General features: G+C 46.5%; 1 protein-coding gene across 6 annotated transcripts in view; it reads right to left on the bottom strand.

Annotated features, from left to right (window-relative positions):
• Positions 1–9,488: 9,488 nt before the first annotated feature.
• The window catches only part of SAP130 (Sin3A associated protein 130), a 114,510-nt gene continuing 105,227 nt past the window's right edge, over positions 9,489–18,771 (bottom strand). For all 6 annotated transcript variants that reach the window (XM_082249679.1, XM_082249680.1, XM_082249682.1 and 3 more), the window contains 3 exons: positions 15,561–15,664; positions 15,372–15,485; positions 9,489–9,976 (listed from right to left, as the gene is read on the bottom strand). In XM_082249679.1, the coding sequence (XP_082105805.1) occupies positions 9,824–9,976; positions 15,372–15,485; positions 15,561–15,664 (371 nt within the window). In that variant the 3' untranslated portion in view covers positions 9,489–9,823. The remainder of the gene's footprint in view (positions 9,977–15,371; positions 15,486–15,560; positions 15,665–18,771) is intronic.

Here is an 18,771-nt window from a genome sequence, read left to right as displayed (position 1 = left end):
ATTTTTGATTTTTTCATTTTCAAAGCATAGGCCTGTTCAATGGTCTGTCTGATCCATTTGGCAATGGTTGCTGCAGACACAGCCATGCCCTTCCGAGGTCCCTCAGGAAAGACAAAGAGGAAATCAGTCTTCCGAAAAGATTCAGTGGACGACAGGTAAACCCTGAACGCCCTGACAACATCCAAGGAATGCAATGCAACCTCCTTGGGATGCTTAGGCTTCGTACAAAGCGAAGGCAGGACAATGTCCTCATTAAGGTGAAACCCAGAGAGCACCTTAGGAAGAAAAGACGGATGTGGTTGCAAGACCACCTTATCCCAGTGAATTACCAAGTAAGGAGAGCGGCAAGGCAACGCCGCCAGTTCCAATACTCTGCGAGCCAAAGTGATCGCCACTAAAACGGCAACCTTCTTAGACAGCAGAGGCAACGAGATCTCCCTGATGTTTTCAAAGGGAGAACGCTGTAACATGGACAGAAACAAGTTCAAGTCCCATGGAGGTAAAGGCTCCCTCCTGGGAGGAGCCAAACGTTGCACACCTTGAATGAAGGTGCGATTTAAGGAATGAGACGCCACGGGGCGTTGGAAAAACATTGCCAGTGCAGACACCTGGCCCTTTATCATGGCCAGCGCCAGGCGCTGGTCCACCCCAGACTGGAGGAAAGCCAAAACTCTCAACACCGAGTACGAGCGAGGGGAGAACCCCCTGGACCCACACCAGGCGAAGTAAGCTTTCCAGGTACGGTAATAGATTTTACCAGAGGAGGCTTTTCTAGCCTTGATAAGAGTAAAGCCAGCGGCTGTAAAGCAGGATGGAAGATCGGTCCTTGAGACAGTAGATCTTTCCGCATCGGCAGCCGCCAAGGAGGCGCCACTGCCAGGTGAACAATGTCGGCGTACCAGGACCGGCGTGGCCAGTCCAGCGCAAACAATCACCGGGTGCAGTTCCGAGGCTAACCTGCGAAGGAACCTGGACAACAACTGAATCGGAGGAATACATCAGACGATACTGATGCTAAGGGGCCACCAACGCATCCGAGGCAGCTGCCAGAGGATCGCGCGTTCTTGCCACGAACCTTTCCACCTTGTGGTTTAGCCGAGACGCGAACAGATCCACGTCCGGGATCCCCATTTCGCACACAGCATTTTGAAGACCTCCGGGTGCAGGGACCATTCCCCCTGGTCCAGCGTGGTCATCACCGTCCACAGCAACGGACGGAAGGATTTTTCTTCTGACACAGCCGGGGACTGAAGCCACCACAGAAGATCCGTTCTGGTCTGGCGACTCAAGGAGACACTCAGATCCAAGGACTAAGGTAGTCTGTCCCACCTGGCCAGGATCTCCGCTAGAAGAGGCCATGTGTGGAACTGAGCAAACGGTATCGCCTCGAAGGCTGACACCATCAACCCCAGGGACCGCATGCAGCTCCTGAGTGACGAGGACGGCTTGTCCCTGAGGGACCTGATCTCCTCCTGTAAAGTCCGGAGCTTGTCCTCCGGCAAGAACACCTTTGCTTGAGCAGAGTCCAGGACCATTCCCAGATAGGGAAGACGAACCGAAGGAGACAAGGTCGACTTCTGTACATTGATGGTCCAACCAAACTCCTGAAGCGCCTGTACCGTGGTGGACAGATCACGCAAGAGGTCCTGGCGGACACTCGATCTTAAAAGGAGATCGTCCAGATATCCAAAGACCGCAATGCCCTGTGCCCTTAGCAGGCCCAGAACAGGCGGCAACATTTTGGTAAAGACCCTTGGAGCCGAAGTGAGACCGAAAGGTAACGCCACAAACTGATAGTAGTCCTCCGCTATTGCGAACCGAAGATACCTCTGGTGACCCTCGAAAATGGGGATGTGTAGGTACGCATCCTTCAGGTCTATAGAGGCCAGGAATTCCCCTGGACTCAGGGAGGCCACCACCGAACGGAGAGATTCCATACGGAACTTTCGAACGTGCACGAAGCGGTTCAGTGCTTTCAGGTCCAGAATATGAAAGCACCTTGCCCTCCTTTCTGGGCACAGTGAACAGATTGGAATAGAACCCCCGAAACCTGTCCCGATGAGACACCGGAACAATCACCCCCTGGGAAAGGAGGTCGTGCACCGCTTGATGCAGGTCCTGCAGGCGCCCTGGGGACAAATGAAGATTTGAGGGAAAAATCTGTACGCCGGCCGGGAAAGGAATTCGATCTTGTACCCTGATCGAATGATTTCCTGAACCCACCTGTCCGTAATTCGGAGCAGCCAAGGTTGGAGGAAACCGCGCAAACGTCCCCCCACCCCTGAAACGGGTGAGGGCGCCCCTTTAGGCAGAGGCGGCGTGACCCGCCGCACCGGCACTGCCGGACTTCTGTTTGCCCGTCCAGAGCTTCTTCTGGCTACCTTGGCCCTTGAAGGACTTGCCCTTGGATTGATTCCGAAAAGCAGGAAAGGACCCTTGATTGGGTCGAGAGGCGAGAACCGGCATAGGGAAAATCAGCAACTGTTTTCCGTGAGGTCTGGTCAGCTCTTCAGCCAGATCAGTCGACGGTTAAGCACTGCAACACTAGATAGGCCTGCTACCAAAGGGGCCTCATTTAAGGCCGCATCGCACAAATACATGACACCTTGGTGAATTTGAGCCACCATATCCAGCCTGGCAGGTGGGACAGAATCAGACACGAGGTTGCGCCGAAGCACCTTAGTCCAATCAGCCACTGCCTGAGCCACCAGAATGGAAGCGAAAACAGGTTTGAGCAAGGAACCCGCCACCGTGTAGGAATGGCGGGCCAGAGACTCCAACCTCCTGTCCGTGGGATCCCGAAAAACCGGGATCTCCTCAGTAGGAATCAAGGTAGCCTTGTTCAATACGGCCACAGTGTGATCCACCTGTGGAGGCACACACCATCGCGATTCCGTAGCCGGTGCAAAGGGATAAAGTAACTTGAACCGACTAGGTACCATGAATGGACGCTTCAAAGTGCGCCACAGTTCATTAACAGTGTAATGAAATTCAGCGGGCAGGGAAAAACCTGCGCCAACTTGCGGGTCCTGCGAGTCCCAAAAGAGGACACAATGCCCGGAGGACTGGGCTCATCCTCCAAATGTAGTGTTTCCTTTACAGAGGAAATCAACTCATCCATAGTTGCGCGTTCTGCAGGCGTCCCCGGGGGAGAATCATCAACCCCCTCCACCTCCGCCTCAGAACCCAGAGGGTCCAAGGATGAGCGAGAACCTGAAAAGGGCACGCCCGCCGCAGCAGCCATATCACCATCTGAATCAGAGGAGAGAGATAATCTGGGCCTCTTCCTAGCAGCACGTTCAGCCATTAGCACCTCCATTTTGGACACTAAAGACGCCACTACAGCAGCCAAGTCAGGCATAACAGGGACCACAGCAGGACTGGGGTCCCCCACCAGATCTGTAGGGAATTTACTGTCCTGAGATTCCATTGCTCAAGGGAAAAATAACAGTGCAATAAAAGGGTACTGTCCCTTTAAAACCGCTGCGGAGTGCGCAGCCCACCGCTATATGTACAGTGACTAAAGACCACCAAAAGGAGAAGAAACTGAGCCAGAAATGACAAAAACAGAAGGTTATGGAAGAGACAGTCTGCAGAGCCCCACAGAGTGTTACCACATAGATCGCTGCTTCAGAGGAAAAGGAAGTGAGGTCATGAGAGGCTGATATATAAGCTGCAAATAACCCAGGGAAAATGGCTGCCCATAGGACTGAATGGGAGGCTTCGGGAAAATGACCGCTGAACATGTGCACGGAACGATCGTTCTGCCACACGCCGGATGGCGCCAAAACAGCATGTAACGTAGCCCACAGTGAAGCCAGACATGTTTGCCCAAATTAAAGATGGCGGACCGTGCGGTTTTTCCCTGCTGCGGCCGCCACACACATAGTCAGCACCCCCAGAAAACACACCGAAGTGACACAGGGGAAGGGGCCCCCCAAAAATACACCGCACCGCATGTACGAAAAATCCCCACAGGGATTGCAAACAGGGAGCCCCACACAGACATGGGGGACACACAGCAACACAGGACTGCCACCCCAGACAGAGGCCCCACACAGAAGTACTTACCTGTACCAGATGGCGTGGGGAGCCTCTCAGAACGGAAAGCCGCTGTCCTCATCTGACAGGGAATGCCGTTAGCCAAGGACATTACACTGCAGTATCGCAGATGAGTCCAGTGAGGTAACCACCTCACAGCTGCATCCCTGCTGCGAGCAGGGATGGGTCGTTCATAATGCCAGGACGAACCATGGCTGAATGCTCGATGGCGGGCTGGGGGTCCCTCTGACCCGGAGAACCAGGGCGGTCAGTCCGATTCCCAGCTCCGCATGAATCCATCTTCATCCGAAGAATCGACTAAAACTAAAGCTGACAAAAGAAACAGCTAGTATATATAAGAAAAAAACTGACATTTTCAAAGAAAATCAAATAAAAAAGATTAGAAAGGCTGAGACCGTAGCCCCAGCACAGGGAAAGCCTAACTACTCCTGACGCTAGGCAGAAAGAAACTGAGTTGGGACCGGTCACTGCAGGGGGGTATTGACCAGTGGGACAGCCCCCATGGGTGTGTATATGCAAATGTCTTTGTTCTTTTGACTAAGTCTTATGCCTAGCTACTCCTGTGGAGCAGAAGTCAATACCCAATAGTGATGACTTAGAGGTGGCGGCGACTGTCGGAGGACGTAAGAGAAAAGAGGTATTTTTTACAGCAAACATATTTTGAGGAGGGAGAAAACACAGGTCACATGTTAGCTATGGTGCCAAGGTCACAGCAGGATCCTGGCTCAGTGGCGGAGATTACAATTCACTTGGGGGAGGTGGTCTCTTCTACGACACAGGTAGTTGAGGTCTTTAGACACTTTAATGCAGAGCTACAACAGTCCAGGTATCCAGGCATGGGGGTGCGGAGACTGCTAGGTCCTCCTTCTTGGACAGGTGCTCTCTGCCTCAGCTCAGTACTCACGATAGGGTATCCCTTAACGCCCCCCTTACTATCGACGAACTTACAGATGCTCTAGGTCAGGCGCCCTCCAATAGGGCCCCAGGGGCAGATGGTCTATCAGCGGAAGTGTATATGAAATATGGGAAAGTACTCTTACCTGTCCTCCTCTCCACTATGCAAGACCTTATTATGCGTACTGGCGTTTTGCCTGACTCCATGAGTGAAGCCATTATTAGAGTTCTGCCCAAGGCGGGGAAAGATACTAGGTTCCTGACTCGTACAGGCCAATTTCTCTATTGACCACTGATATTAAGTGCCTGGCCCGCATCCTTGCAAACCAACTGTCCAAGAACATCACTAACATTATTCACCCTGATGAGTCCGGGTTTATTCCGGGGAGATCTACCGCAATCAATATTAGGCGACTATTCCTTAACCTTCAGATCCCTGTTGACAATACGGGTAATAAAGCAGTTTTATCATTGGATGCGGCCAAAGCCTTTGATAGTGTCGAGTGGCCCTATCTTTGGGAAGTGCTGTCACGCTTTGGTTTGGGGGGGGGGGGAAGACCTTATACTCAGCGCCGCATGCTCGGGTTAGGATGAATGGGGAACTTTGTTCCCCGTTCTCCTTGTATCGGGGCATTAGGCAGGGATGCCCTTTGTCTCCTTTGCAGTTTGCCGTTGGCTGCTCTCATCAGGGGTAGTCCAGACGTGATAGGATTGCGTAGAGGGGTTTTGGAGGAAAAGGTGTCTATATATGCGGATGACACACTGCTATTTCTAGGTGACACGGAGAGCTCCCTCACTGCGCTTATAAAACTCATTGGAACGATTTGGTTAATTTTCCGATTTTTCTATTAATTGGGACAAGTCTATATTGATGCCCTTAGACCCTATCTCCAATACATCCCTGCCAGCTCTGAGACGCCTGCGGGTGGCTGACTTTTCGTACCTGCGCCTGAACCTGCTTCCTCTTCTAGACAAACAACAAACCAAAGTTAGATGCTAGTGCAAGAGCTTCCCCTGTCAGATGTAGGCAGGATGAACATAATTAAAATGATCTGGGCCCCACAGTTGCTGTACATATTTCATAATTCCCCTGTGTGGATCCCGATGCGTTGGTTCAAGCGTGTGTAGTCTGTTTCATGAACTTGTCTGGAGGAGAATGCAGCCACACATTAAGCCATCTAGTCTTCAATTCCCTAAGGACAGGGGGTGGTCTGGCAGTGCCTCAGCCCAGGATGTACTTCCTGGCAGCTCAGATGCAGCACTTGGCGGGGTGGGGCACCCGCGATTTGACGGATCCTCAGGTCCTGCTGTTGACTAATGCTCGGCCTTCCCTCTCTGCAGCATCTCACTTGGAGATGGACCTTCTGTCTCTTCCGGGCCTAGTGCCCACTGCCATCTTATTGCGTCGGCTATGGAAGGAGTTGCGCACGTTATCCAATTCGGTAGGCTTTTTTGATTTCACTCTACTTTCCCAGAAGTGGCTAAATTACAGGACTCCCTGGGATGGAGGAAACGGGGCATGCAGTTTGCAGCTCAGTGGTTTGCAGGTTCTGTACTTAAACCATTTGACCGCTTACAGGCAGAATTTCAGCTTCCCCATCAACATTTTTATCACTACCTTCATTTGCGTCACATACAGGCACAACAGCGCCAATCTCCGCTACGCAAGGCAGACCAGACGATTGTGGATTCTGTGATTGAGACCCAGGAAAAGGGGGCTAATTTCCCTTAGATATCAAAGGCTTCTCTCGTGTATACAGAACTCGGCCTCCTTGAAGTGTAGAACAGCCTGGGAGCTGGACTTGGATGCTATTGACAGGGACCAGACCCTGGAAGTTCTTCCCATGGTGTCCTTGTCGGCCTCCCATAAACTCTGCCAGCTTTTTATTCTTCACAGGACGTATCATACCCCAATTCTCCTGCATAAATTGGGCAGGAGAGACACGCCTCTCTTGTGCCCAAAGTGTCATTCTCACAGGGGAGATTTTATACATCTGATGTGGCGATGCCCGAAATTGGATAGGTATTGGACTCAGGTTACGAGCTGTAGGTCACAGGTTGCCCATGCTTCTATACCAGTTGACCCTCTTGTGTCCCTTTTGGGCGTACTGGATCCATTAACGTTGGTCCCTGGTACCTACACAATGGTACAGCGGCTGCTGTATCTGGCTAGGAAATTGATTGCTAGTCATTGGATGGGCCCTACAGTCTCTACCTTTGCATAATGGGTAACGCGAGTTAATGCAATTTTACTACGGGAACAATTGGCATACCGCCATAGGAATGCAGTCAAAAAGTTTCACACAAATTTGGCTGGACTGGTTGGAATGCCCTGGCTTGACTCCAGCTCATGCACAGAATTCTGCATTGCTAGTCTCACTTACAGTAATTTTCTATTTTTTATTTTCGTGGGATTCTTACCTGTCTTTTCTCTTTTTCCTTTTCCCCTTTCTGCTTCTATTCCTCTTGTCCCACTCCCGCACCCCCCCCCCCTTCTCTCATTTTCCATCTCCTACCTCCTCTGATATGGGAGAGGTCTATCCTTCTCTTTTACCTCTACTTGACTTTTGCATTGATGGGGATAGTTTAGGGCCACGGAGTTCAGGTGGGGGGTGGTCATACTTTCCTTGTGGTCAATTGCAGTAGAGATTGCAATGTCATTGTTGGGTGGTGTTTAGATGAAACATGCAGAACCCTGTCAATCTTGGCACTTATCGGCGTCTGATTAAGTTATTAATAGCTCGAAAGGGTTCTGTTTACTTATTATACCACCTGTATAGTTTCTGGCTACCCTATATTGTTATGTCAATTTCACTATGTTATGATGTATGACGCCTGTGTTGGGAGAAAACCTTTCTATATGTATATGGCTGTTTTTTCATGTATGCTCTTATCCCCTTTTTTTTTTTTCAATAAAAACCTTTTTGGATTAAAAAAAAAAAAAATAGAGTCTTGTGCGGGACTTTGGGAGAGCAAATATTTGGCTGGTTAGTACCATAACTATTGGAGAAATTCATCCCCTGTGGGGTACTCAGGAAATAGGGGGCAGATTATAGTGCAAACATGTCCTTAGGGAGTACACAGCAAAGCAAGTGTAAACCATACTGCAGCACCGCCCTTGTGACAAGGAGGAAACACTTCTGTATAAGGGCGCTAGGTGAAAGTGGCAGTAAAATATGTGACCAGATGTGTGATAAAACACCTAGTCGACCACATTAGACTAAGCTCAGAGTGGTCAAGTTTTAGTGCCAAGTTTGAAAAGATTACACTTTAAAGTGAATACATCTGATCATAGCCCCTGTTTCTACTGTTACAGTCAGAAAATACAGGGTGACCCTGTCCACAACACTGGTCTCAATATAGGGTCCAGGTTTTGTCCATCACCGTGGGCATCCCCAACCTTTTCTCTCATTTCCTTTATTTTTTATGGGACAGAAGTGAAGGGAAATCTCCACAATGGGACACAGAAGGGGGGAAAAAAACTCTCCCTTGCTCTATCCAAAATGAAAAAGAAAAAGTTTAACCTATAGTTCTACTTTAAGCTAAGAGTGATTTCTCCATAAGGGAAAGGGGGTCCATCACCTTGTGGCACTGGCAAAAAAAAAAAAAAAAGAAGGACTCACAAAGTGGAGTAGAGTTAAAGGGAAGACACCTAGGGGGCATGTCCTAAAATGCTTTGCCAGTGAACAATCACCTGAAGGTACAAGCCTCTAACCCAGGGTCTATGAATGCTCAGTGTGGAAAATAGAAAGGTTAACAGCGCTCTCAGCAGGGACAGCCAAATCCATACACCAGATCCACTCACAGGTGCCTGAGCGTAGCGTGTCCAAATCACTCTGCAACAACATTAGTAAAAAGAGCTAGCAACACTAAACTCCTTGGTGTAGTTTATTGGTATATCAGAGTGAAAAAATAAAACAATAACGCTGACGCATGTTTAGCCAGAAGCCAACAACTAAGACTTCTGCTGAAACGCATCGTCAATATTGTTTTGTCACTCTGATGTACCAATAAACAACACTTCAAGGAGTTCAGTACTTACAGCTCTTTCTACTACCTATGAATACTCAGCTTGTGTTCTATATTGTCCAATTGAGATAACAGCATTTCCTTGTATACCACAGGCTGCTTTGCATCATATAGTGACATCGCAGAGGACCAAGATGAAACCTTTACCAGAGTATCTGGGCAGAACATGACTAAGGCCTTCCCTCCAGACAACATCTAGTTTCTGGTTCTATGACACAAACCTTAATAATGCTTTTCTAAGCATTAGTAAAGATATACTATGAACTTGGGGGGGTGGTGGAAATAAAGAAACCCTTGTTTAACAATGATTTATAGAACACTAAAGAAAAAGTAAAACAGGAAGGCAGAATAGTAAAGGAAAGGTAAGCGCTAAAGAAAAACAAGCAATATTATGTATATATGAAAATTTTTGACACATAATTAGGCCACTACAATAACACTAAACAGATTCTACATTGACTTGTTTGGTGCTCTAAGAAGAAACTTCTTCAAAACACGGAACACAAGTAGGAGTTACTTTTATAGTGTACATGGGATAAACAGCACTATACACAAGCATGTATCACACACACTAATCTGTTCTCATACGCAGCACCAGGTAATAAATGAATAAGAAGAAAATAGGCTTCCTCATTACAGAGAAAGTTCTTAAGTCCCAAATAGCAACTGGCAGAGCTGTCAGTTAGGCTGGGATTGATGAGTAACTAAATTCATTCCCATCCAAATAAAAAAAAAAATGACTATATACACATGTGAATAGCTCACGGTCACTGGGACAACAGTGAGCAAACAGCCAATTGTACGCTGTTATCAGTAAACAGAGCAGCAGTCCCACTTGTCAAATCTTGTGTTTCACTTTGGAGAGCCTGCGGGTTGCACCGCTTTTATTCAGCAATTTTAGGACACGATCTTTGTGATCTAGAACTTTAAGCATGCAGTCCCGGGACTCTGTGATTTGATCCATGACAAGCTTACAGCGCTGCATGTTACCCTGTGACAAAAAAAAAAAAAAAAAAAAATGTAGTTATATGAAAAAACAGAAGATAATATAACCTAATACTACACTGGTTTACATTTTTTGTTTAGTTCACCGAGTACAAAAATAGACAAATAGAAAAAGCATACAAAATATCAGCTAAACAAAATCCGTTCCTCATATAGATTAGAAATATTCAGAGACATTACTAGAACACCTACATATCAGAGTCCTAAAATGTTTAGAAAGTTATGAGGTGCATAACAGGTAGGATTGAAGGGGGGCCCAAAGAGTACAGAAATACCTACTGGCTTCACAATGGGCATAAGAAGCTTCCAAACTATTTAAAAAAAGTTAAATTAAAGCTGGGGTTAGGCTTTTAAAGTAATCAGTCTTCTACATCTGTTGGTTTTTGTGAACTTTTCATAACTTCATGCAGATCATGGGAAGATTAGTGCTCTTCCACAAGGTGGAAATGCTAACTTTAGCTGCATCTACTAAGTGAATTTAAAGAGATCTTACATACTGTTGTGCAGGAGAAAGAACGATGGCTTGTCTAAAACTCTGTAGTAAACTTCTGAGCTATTTCCCTTATTCCAGTGTATAGATTTCCAGTTTTCTATACCATTTGGACAGGAAGTTGAAAATGGTCTAGTGTTTCAGTTATCAAACAATAAGCTCTGATATTTAACCGAATAGGAGGCTCTGATTTAATAAGATGCTCCGAACGTTACTTACTACAACTTGTATATATTATACCTCTATTTCTTGTGACAGGAGGGCAGAAAATAGGCAGTCCAGATTCCAAAGCTTTAAAAAAAATGTATCTACTTACCCCCTTTACAACACTATTGTTCTCTACACAGGTGGTGCTGTAGCAACAGTATCTTCACTATCCTTGATTTTTTATTTATTTATAACAAGCAGGACAAGACCAGAGCATTTTTTTGACATATTTACAATAAGTCCCCATGCACACAGGGCATTAGAAAAACTGGATTTTTGTAAGAACTTACCGTAAAATCCTTTCCTCCATAATCCATTGACAGACGCAGCTCTCATACTTCTTAGCCATTGGGCAGCATTACCCAATGGTGTTAGAAGTATGAGAGCTGCGTCTGTGAATGGACGATAGAGGAAAAACAAGCTGCAAAGCCACTGCCAGCACTAGGAAAACCCAGCTGTAAAAAACATGCTTTTAGTAGCTTTTTGCATTGGCATTAACACATGTTTAGCCGCATTGGCTTTTAGCAGCGTTTCTCAACCTCTATTCAAAAATAATGACTCCTTATCAGAGCAGTCTTAACTGACCCGACTCTCAGCCCATTTATTTAATTAGAATTCACATCCAAGTTGGATCATGATGATCAGAATTGTTGTGTGACTTGTGCTCTGAGGATCTTGAAGGGGAAACCCATGCCAAAATGAAAAAAGATCCCGAGCCCCCCCCCCCCTTACTATGTGAATGAGAATGGGGTACATTGTTCCCAAAAAAAAAAAAAAAAAAAGGCAGTGTAGTGTAAATAAAGACAAGAGACGGTTTTAAGAAGTCCTTTATTAAAAATCTTCCTAAAGGCTTCTCTGCCGCTGACCCGATACTCCGCTGACGCAGTCTCCCGCCGTCGTGTCAGCTCCCCTCTTCGCAGGTTCTTCTATAGCCATGGGGCATGGCCATCCAATGACGTCACCATGAGACCCCTGCCCCTTGTGATGTCACGTGACAGGAGGATCGGGTCAGCGGCAGAGAAGCCTGAAGGGGAACAGAAGACCGGTGAAAAAAGACCGGTGGAAGTTTTTCAACAAAAGACTTCTTAAAACAGTCTTCCAGATTCCGAAAAGCCCCCTGCCTGCAGACCCCCACAACCACTGCCCAGGGTTGTAGGGAAGAGGCCCTAGTCCCCATCAACGTGCTTTGGGGTAGGTGGCGCAAAGGATCTGGTGTAGTCTTAAGGGGGACCCCTTCACAGTTTTTTTTTTTTTAATTTTGGTGTGAAATTCCCCTTCAAAATCCTCAGAGCACATGTGGTACCACAAGTCAAATCACCATGATCCGACTTGGATGTGACTTCCATTCAAATCAATGGGCTCTCATAGGGAGCCATTGATTTCGACAAGTCAAAAAAAAAAAATGCTTGACGTGGCTTAACGCTGTATCCAGCGATAAGTTATGTTTAGCAGCGCCAGGCGTTTTTAAAGCTGTAAAGCAGGATTTCAGTACATGCTGCCCCTGGGGTTTTTTTTTTTTTTTTTTTTTTGCAGCTTGAAAAACGCCTATGCCACTTACAGCTCCTAGAAGCCTGTATGTGAATGAGGTCACAGAATAACATGGAGAGGCGTTTGTAAGCTGCAACAAAAAAAAAAAAAAAATCCACGTTAGACTTACCGGTAACTTGTTTTCCAGGAATCTTTCAGGACAGCACATGAGAGATGGCTCCTCCCACTAGCCAACAGGAAAAAACACTTCCAAACTTTAAAAGGAGGCTTCTACCCATAGGTCATCAGTTGTAGTAGAGTACCTCCAGCCCCGGCTGGAACACAATCATAACATGGTTAATAACAGCAAAAAAACATGGGCGGGTCCGCTGCTGTCCTGAAAGACTCCTGGAAAACTTGTTACCGGTAGGTTTAACTTGGACTTTCCCTTAACGTCTTTCAGGACAGCACCTGAAAGGATAAAAGGAGACTTACCAACTTGGAGAGAACAGCCTGAAGGACCTTTCTGTCAAAAGCCTGATCCCCTACTGACAGAAGATCCAGTCTGTAATAAAGGACAAACATTTGATAACTTGACCACGTAGCCGCCTTACAAATTTGATCTGGGTGGCACATGTTTTTTCTGCCCATGTGGTGGCAAGAGCTCTAGTAGAGCGTACTCGAATTGCCAGCGGGGGAGATAATTCCATCTGAGAGTAAGCCTCCAAAATAGCCGATTTAGGCTTCCTAGCATTTGACCCTTTAAGATGCCTAGTGGCCCTTTTATTGCCCAAAAAAAGAACAAAAAAAAAAAAAGAGTCCAAAGAGCCAAAGTCCCTTGGTACCTCCAAATGTAGAAATGTTTAGCAGGTGCAGGTCTGGAATGAGTTAGTGCCCTAAAAAATCTTGTGACCAAGGCTTCTGAAGAAATTGGTCTCTCCAGGAATACTCCCAAGGCAGCCTTTTGCACCTTCAGAGTACCAACTGCCAGACCTTTATCTGCCCCATTCTGTAGGAATTCCAATACTGACAATATCTTCCAAGGTTCGAGTGGCTGAATTACACCAGGCATTATAGACCTTCCAAACCTTAGAGTAAATAGCTCTAGTTACTTTCTTCCTACTGAAAAGCAAAGCATTTACTAGAGGTTCTGAGAATCCCTAATTCTTTAAAAGCTGCGCCTCAGATACCAGGCGGTGAGGCTTAGCCTGGCTACAGCCGGGTGACACACTGGGCCTTGAAGTAGTAAATCCTGTTTTAGAGGAATCTGCCAGAAAGGTTTGACTCCCATCTGTAGAATGGTGGACAAACGAGCTCTCTTTGGCTATAATGGAGTAATCAGAATTACAAACACTCTTTCTGTATCTTCTTCAATACCAGTGGGATTAGCTGAAAAGGGTGAAAAAACGTAATTCAGATGAAAGTTCCAAGGATGCGCTAAGGCATCTATCCCTAGAAAAGTTGTCTCAGTGGAGAGAATAGAATTGAGGGAGCTGTGCGTTCTCTTGATGCAAACAAGTCCACCTGTGGATGCATGCAAAGATTTCAGGATTCAGGCTCCAATCTGCTTCCTGAATTTTCCGTCTGCTCAAAAAATCTGCCACATCGTTCAACGTACCTTTGAGAGGGACCGCTGATGAGGAAAGCAAGTGATTTTCTGTCCACTCAAGGACTTTTGTTGACAGCAACTAAAGGGCCTTGCTGCTCGTGCCCCCTTGTTTGATTAAGTAAGCCACGGCAGTGGCATTGTCTAATAAATTGTGCACATGGGACCCCTGGAGGTTTGGCGAGAAGGCAGTCAAAGCTAAGGTGATCGCCTTTAACTCCCTCAAGTGTGAGGACTTCATTGCCTCGGCTTGGGACCAAACTCCTTGTGCCATACTCTGATCCCAGTGGGCCCCCCAACCTAGCATCTGTGGTCATTCTTCTTTCAATCAGAAAGGTCCATAGTAAGCCTTTTGACAAGATCGATTGATTCCTCCACCACCAAAGGGTCCTTTTGACCCTGGTGGGGATCTTTATCTTTGCTTCTTGGGTTTTTGGACTGTGATCCCAAACCTTCAGCAGGAAACTCTGGATTGGCCTGAAATGGAGCCTTGCCCATTGAATAGCTGGCATAGTTGAGGGTAGGGTCCCTAGGGCTGACAACCTTTCTGACAGACAGCTCCTGATTTGTCTGTACCATAGCTACTACATTCTGAATTTTGTTGTTCTCTTCTGGAAGGAAGATTCTTTGCTCTACTGAATTTATCTGGTAACCCAGAAACTGTACTAGCTGAGCTGAAGTGAAGTTTGACTCTTGAAGGTTCACAATCCAACCAAGGGTTTCCAAGTTAAAAAACATGTAACAGGCGCATGAGCACACAGTAGAACAAAGTCCATAAAGGGTCCATGTAAGTCTTAAATGAGGGGGGGGGAGAAAGTCCAACATATAGGGCTGCCTTCTAGAAACCGATAAGCCAGGGGTTCCACCAAGCTGAAGACAAAAAGAGAGGCGCCTCTAAGTGTGGACTATAAAACATATTTATTTAATAAAAATATGCACTCACATCTGTGCGTAGATAAAAGCAAGTGAAGAGACCTTCCTGGGAACTCCAAGACTGGTCAATGGGGGGAAGAGATCGTCCAGTCCGTGCTGCCATCCCACGGGGACTGGTCTCCTCTTCACCGTTGCCGGCAATGGCGGCGGAGCAGGAGCGAGGCTCTGAAGTCCGTGGATAGAAAACGAGGCTTGGTCAGCAGTAGCATGTGGATGACGCCACCTAAGAGCTCCTGACTCCCCACTAGTTGTTCCTCGGCCGGAGGAAACAAAAACTGATGCGCTGTGGGGAGAAGCCTCCTTTTTTAGGTTTGGTGGAAGTGGTGTTTCCTGTTGGCAAATGGGAGGAGCCATCTCTCATGTGCTCTCCTGAAAGATGTTAAAGGGCAAAAAAAAACGTCTGATGCTGGTAAAAGCAGCTGTAAATGCCCCATAAGGATTAAGAAGTAACTGTCCAATATTTATTTGCAATAAACATTGCTTGTTGGGTTAAAAATCCCACAAAAACTTAGTGACTGCAAAACACATCTAATTCCATATTTGCAGAACAGTGTTTTTGTGGACATTGTTCAATTGTTCTACAGTTTTGAAGAAAAAAAAAACCTTCACATCATTAAGCCACAAACACTACTTGAAAAGCTGTATGAAAAACATAAAATTAGAATCTGCATGCAATACCTGTATTAATTCATTGATCCTGTGCAAATCATCATCTGTGGCAGTCTTCTTTTTGGGGATGAGCCCCTCCTGCAGAACCGTTAACCGATCAAACACATCTTGTTCCAGTTTAATCTGAGAGGAAGATAATGGTTGTTAAACTCAAATTAAAGAATAATAAAATAAATAAATACAAACCAAAAGGCTTACCAGCTGTAGCAACTGTGCAGCACAGAGATGAGTTTTCCAACCCTGCACACGACAAGCAATCCCCTTCTGGTTGGCCATCTCCTGTAATGTTAACTTTTTCTCCTCTGTAAGAAAGCATCACAAAAAAGGAGCTCAAATTTGGTCTGCAGTTTAGCCCTCATTCACAGAGCTGTTGAGGCCTGTACAGTGAACGAGGCATTTGTTTACATGTTTGGAACCATCTGGAACTGCATGCAGGAAGCATACATATGTAAACAGGGATGCAGCGACTGTAAGGGAAGCAATGTGGGGAGTGTGACCCCGAATGCATTGTGTTTGGGGACACTCACCTGTCCCTGCATGTCTGTCAAACCTTGATGTGTGTCCATACAGCCAGTACACACCATATGGGCTTCAGCCCCCCCATCTAAATAAGGCCTCAAAGAACGTAATTTGAAATTCAGAAGCAGCTCTGAGGTTGTAACAGAATTAATTTTGTAAGATGGAACACATTTTGCCAACTCTATTCATATATATGTGTGTACATCGGGGTGAAGATTAGTCATTTGGTCTTAACAGAAATAAAACAGCTTCTCCAGACATATTAAGAAACCATTTACAAGCATGTAAAAATGAAATCGGAGAACCACAGCACATTTTCAAATATTGCCAAGGCTTGTTACTACATCAGGAACGGCATTATTAGACCTGACTGGTGATGAAAAATGTATGGTTTATAGATGTAAAGTGTGCTATCTAAAACATGCAAACTGAAATAATGCACTTATTGTTTTTGAGGTACCTCTACACAAAACCTAAGGTTTAACAAAACCTGCTTTGTAAAATGTTTACTATATGGAGAATTTTATTTTGTGGCAAATACATATACACAATAAATGGATTTTTGTAAAATCTTACCGTAAAATCCTTTTCTCTTAGCTCATTGACAGACGTAGTCCTCGGTGATACAGCACCTTCGGGTTATGTTGCCTCCACAGGAGTAGGACTAGACAGGAAATAAAATGCTCTGGCCACACCCTAGGGGCAGTCCCAGAGGGTATATCCTCTCTCTCTCTGCCTCAGCAAATCAGTTATGTCATAAAAGCAGTCTTTAGAGAATTTAACCCAACCCAACTCAAAAAAACAGAGGGGCGGGTACTACGTCTGTCAATGAGCTAAGAGAAAAGGATTTTACGGTAAGATTTTACAAAAATCCATTTTTCTCTATCGCTCATTGACAGACGTAGTCCTCGGTGATACAGCACCTTCGGGAAGTCCCAGAGCAGTATCACAAATGAGGGGTGGGAAAATGGAAATCAAATCCAAATCTAGAAGGCCCAACCGGTGCCAACTAGAAGTTTACAATGCTCATCCTTAATGATGAGACTCAACAAAAAAATTTTCAAACAGAAAAAAAACCCTCGAGGTAGACCACCGGTCTCCTCAAATTGCGGCCTGCAAAACCTTGCGGCCAAATGAGGCATCCGCCGATGCCATCACATCGATTTTATAAAATTTTGTAAAGGGATGTACCGACGACCAGGTGGCCGCTTTACATACCTGGACCACTGACGCCTGATGGCGAAAGGCCCAGGAAGTACTGAGCGCTCGAGTGAAGTGCGCCCTAACAGGGAATGGAGGATTCCGACCCTTAATAGAATAAGCCTGTACCACCGTCTGACTGATCCATGTAGATATGGTCGCGGCAGACACAGGCAATCCCCTTCAAGGGCTATCCGTGATCACAAAAAGTGAGTCCGTCTTACGAAAACCACTTTAGGAAGGAAGGATGGATTCGGAAGAAGAACCACCTTATCCCTATGAACCAGCAGATCTGGGGAACGACAGGATAATGCGGCCAGTTCTGACACCCTGCGTAGAGAAGTAATGGCCACCAAGAAGGCCACCTTCTGGGAATGTAAGCAAGGGAATCTCCCTAATATCTTCAAAGAGAAGTTTCTGAAGAACCGACCACACTAAATTAAGATATCAGGCGGTAAGGGTGCGCGCACTGGCGGAGCCAGATGTCGCACCCCCTGGATGAAATTCCGCACCAAGGAATGATTAGCCAAAGGTTTCTTGAAAGAAGATTGCCAACGCCGAAAACCTGACCCTTGATCGTGCTCAAGGATAGTTTCTGCTCAACCCCTTGTTGCAGACAGACCAAAATTCGGGTCACCGAATAGGTCTGTGGGGGAAATCCAATAGATTCACACCATGCAATATAAGACTTCCATGTGCTGGAAGTCGCTTTCCTTGCTTTAACTGGAGGTAGGAATAACTGAAGCTGACACTCCCTTGTCCTTCAGTACCTGGGTCTCAATGGCCAGGCCATTAAGCCAGCGACTGTAAAGCAAGATGGAAGATCGGTCCCTGAGACCGCAAATCCTCCCTGAGAGGAAGTCTCCAAGGAGCGTCCGCGACTAGCCTCGCCAAGTCGGCGTACCAGGCTTGACGAGGTCCATCCAGAATTTCCAGAATAACTGGAATTCCCTCTACCTCTATCCTGCGAAGAAGTTCCCGCAGCAACTTGAGAGGATGGAAGGCATGCCGTAGCTGATACTGCCCCCACGGGGCGATCAGCGTTTCTGCTGCGTCCGCTAGAGGATCGTGGCGCGAGCTACAAACCTCCGCACCTTCCTGTTAGGCCAAGGTGCCAACAGATCCACATCCGGGATGTCCCAATGAAGGGACAGCTAGGGAAAAAACCTCTGGATGAAGAGGCCATATGCGATTGGATCCGAATCGGGCTGCTCTAGAGCTGCTTGATCCAGTAAATCAGACAAAATCTGATCGCTCTCAGTTCCGATACCCTTATTGGTAATCTGGATACTATCGGAAGAAATGACTTCCCCTGGTTGAGCATCGGAGACTTCCTGGTCCGCTCGCTCAACCGGATCCGATTGTCCAGGGAATCGGAATTCTGATTCCATTAAAAAAGAATCTCCTTCAGGAGAATTCGGGTATGAGACTGGGTATACGGTACTGCCTCTAAGAAGGCCACCATCAGTCCCAGCCAATTGACGGACAGCAACATCCGAATCGTTGACTGAACCTTCTGGAGTTTCCCAGCAAGGAGAAACTCTCTTGCCCAGGATGTATCCAACCTTAGGCCCAGATAGTTCAGTCTCCTGATGGGAACCAGGGATGATCTTTGGGAAAGTGAAAAAAACGCTGATGTCCTGCGATGATGGGGATATAAAGATAGGCATCCTATATGTCTATGGACGCC

The sequence above is a fragment of the Pelophylax lessonae genome (genome assembly GCF_965119305.1).
Source record: "Pelophylax lessonae genome assembly, chromosome: 3".
In the NCBI taxonomy this organism is placed as follows: domain Eukaryota; kingdom Metazoa; phylum Chordata; class Amphibia; order Anura; family Ranidae; genus Pelophylax; species Pelophylax lessonae.
The sequence above is the reverse complement of the archived record's forward strand: the minus strand, read 5'-3'. Positions and strand labels throughout refer to the sequence as shown.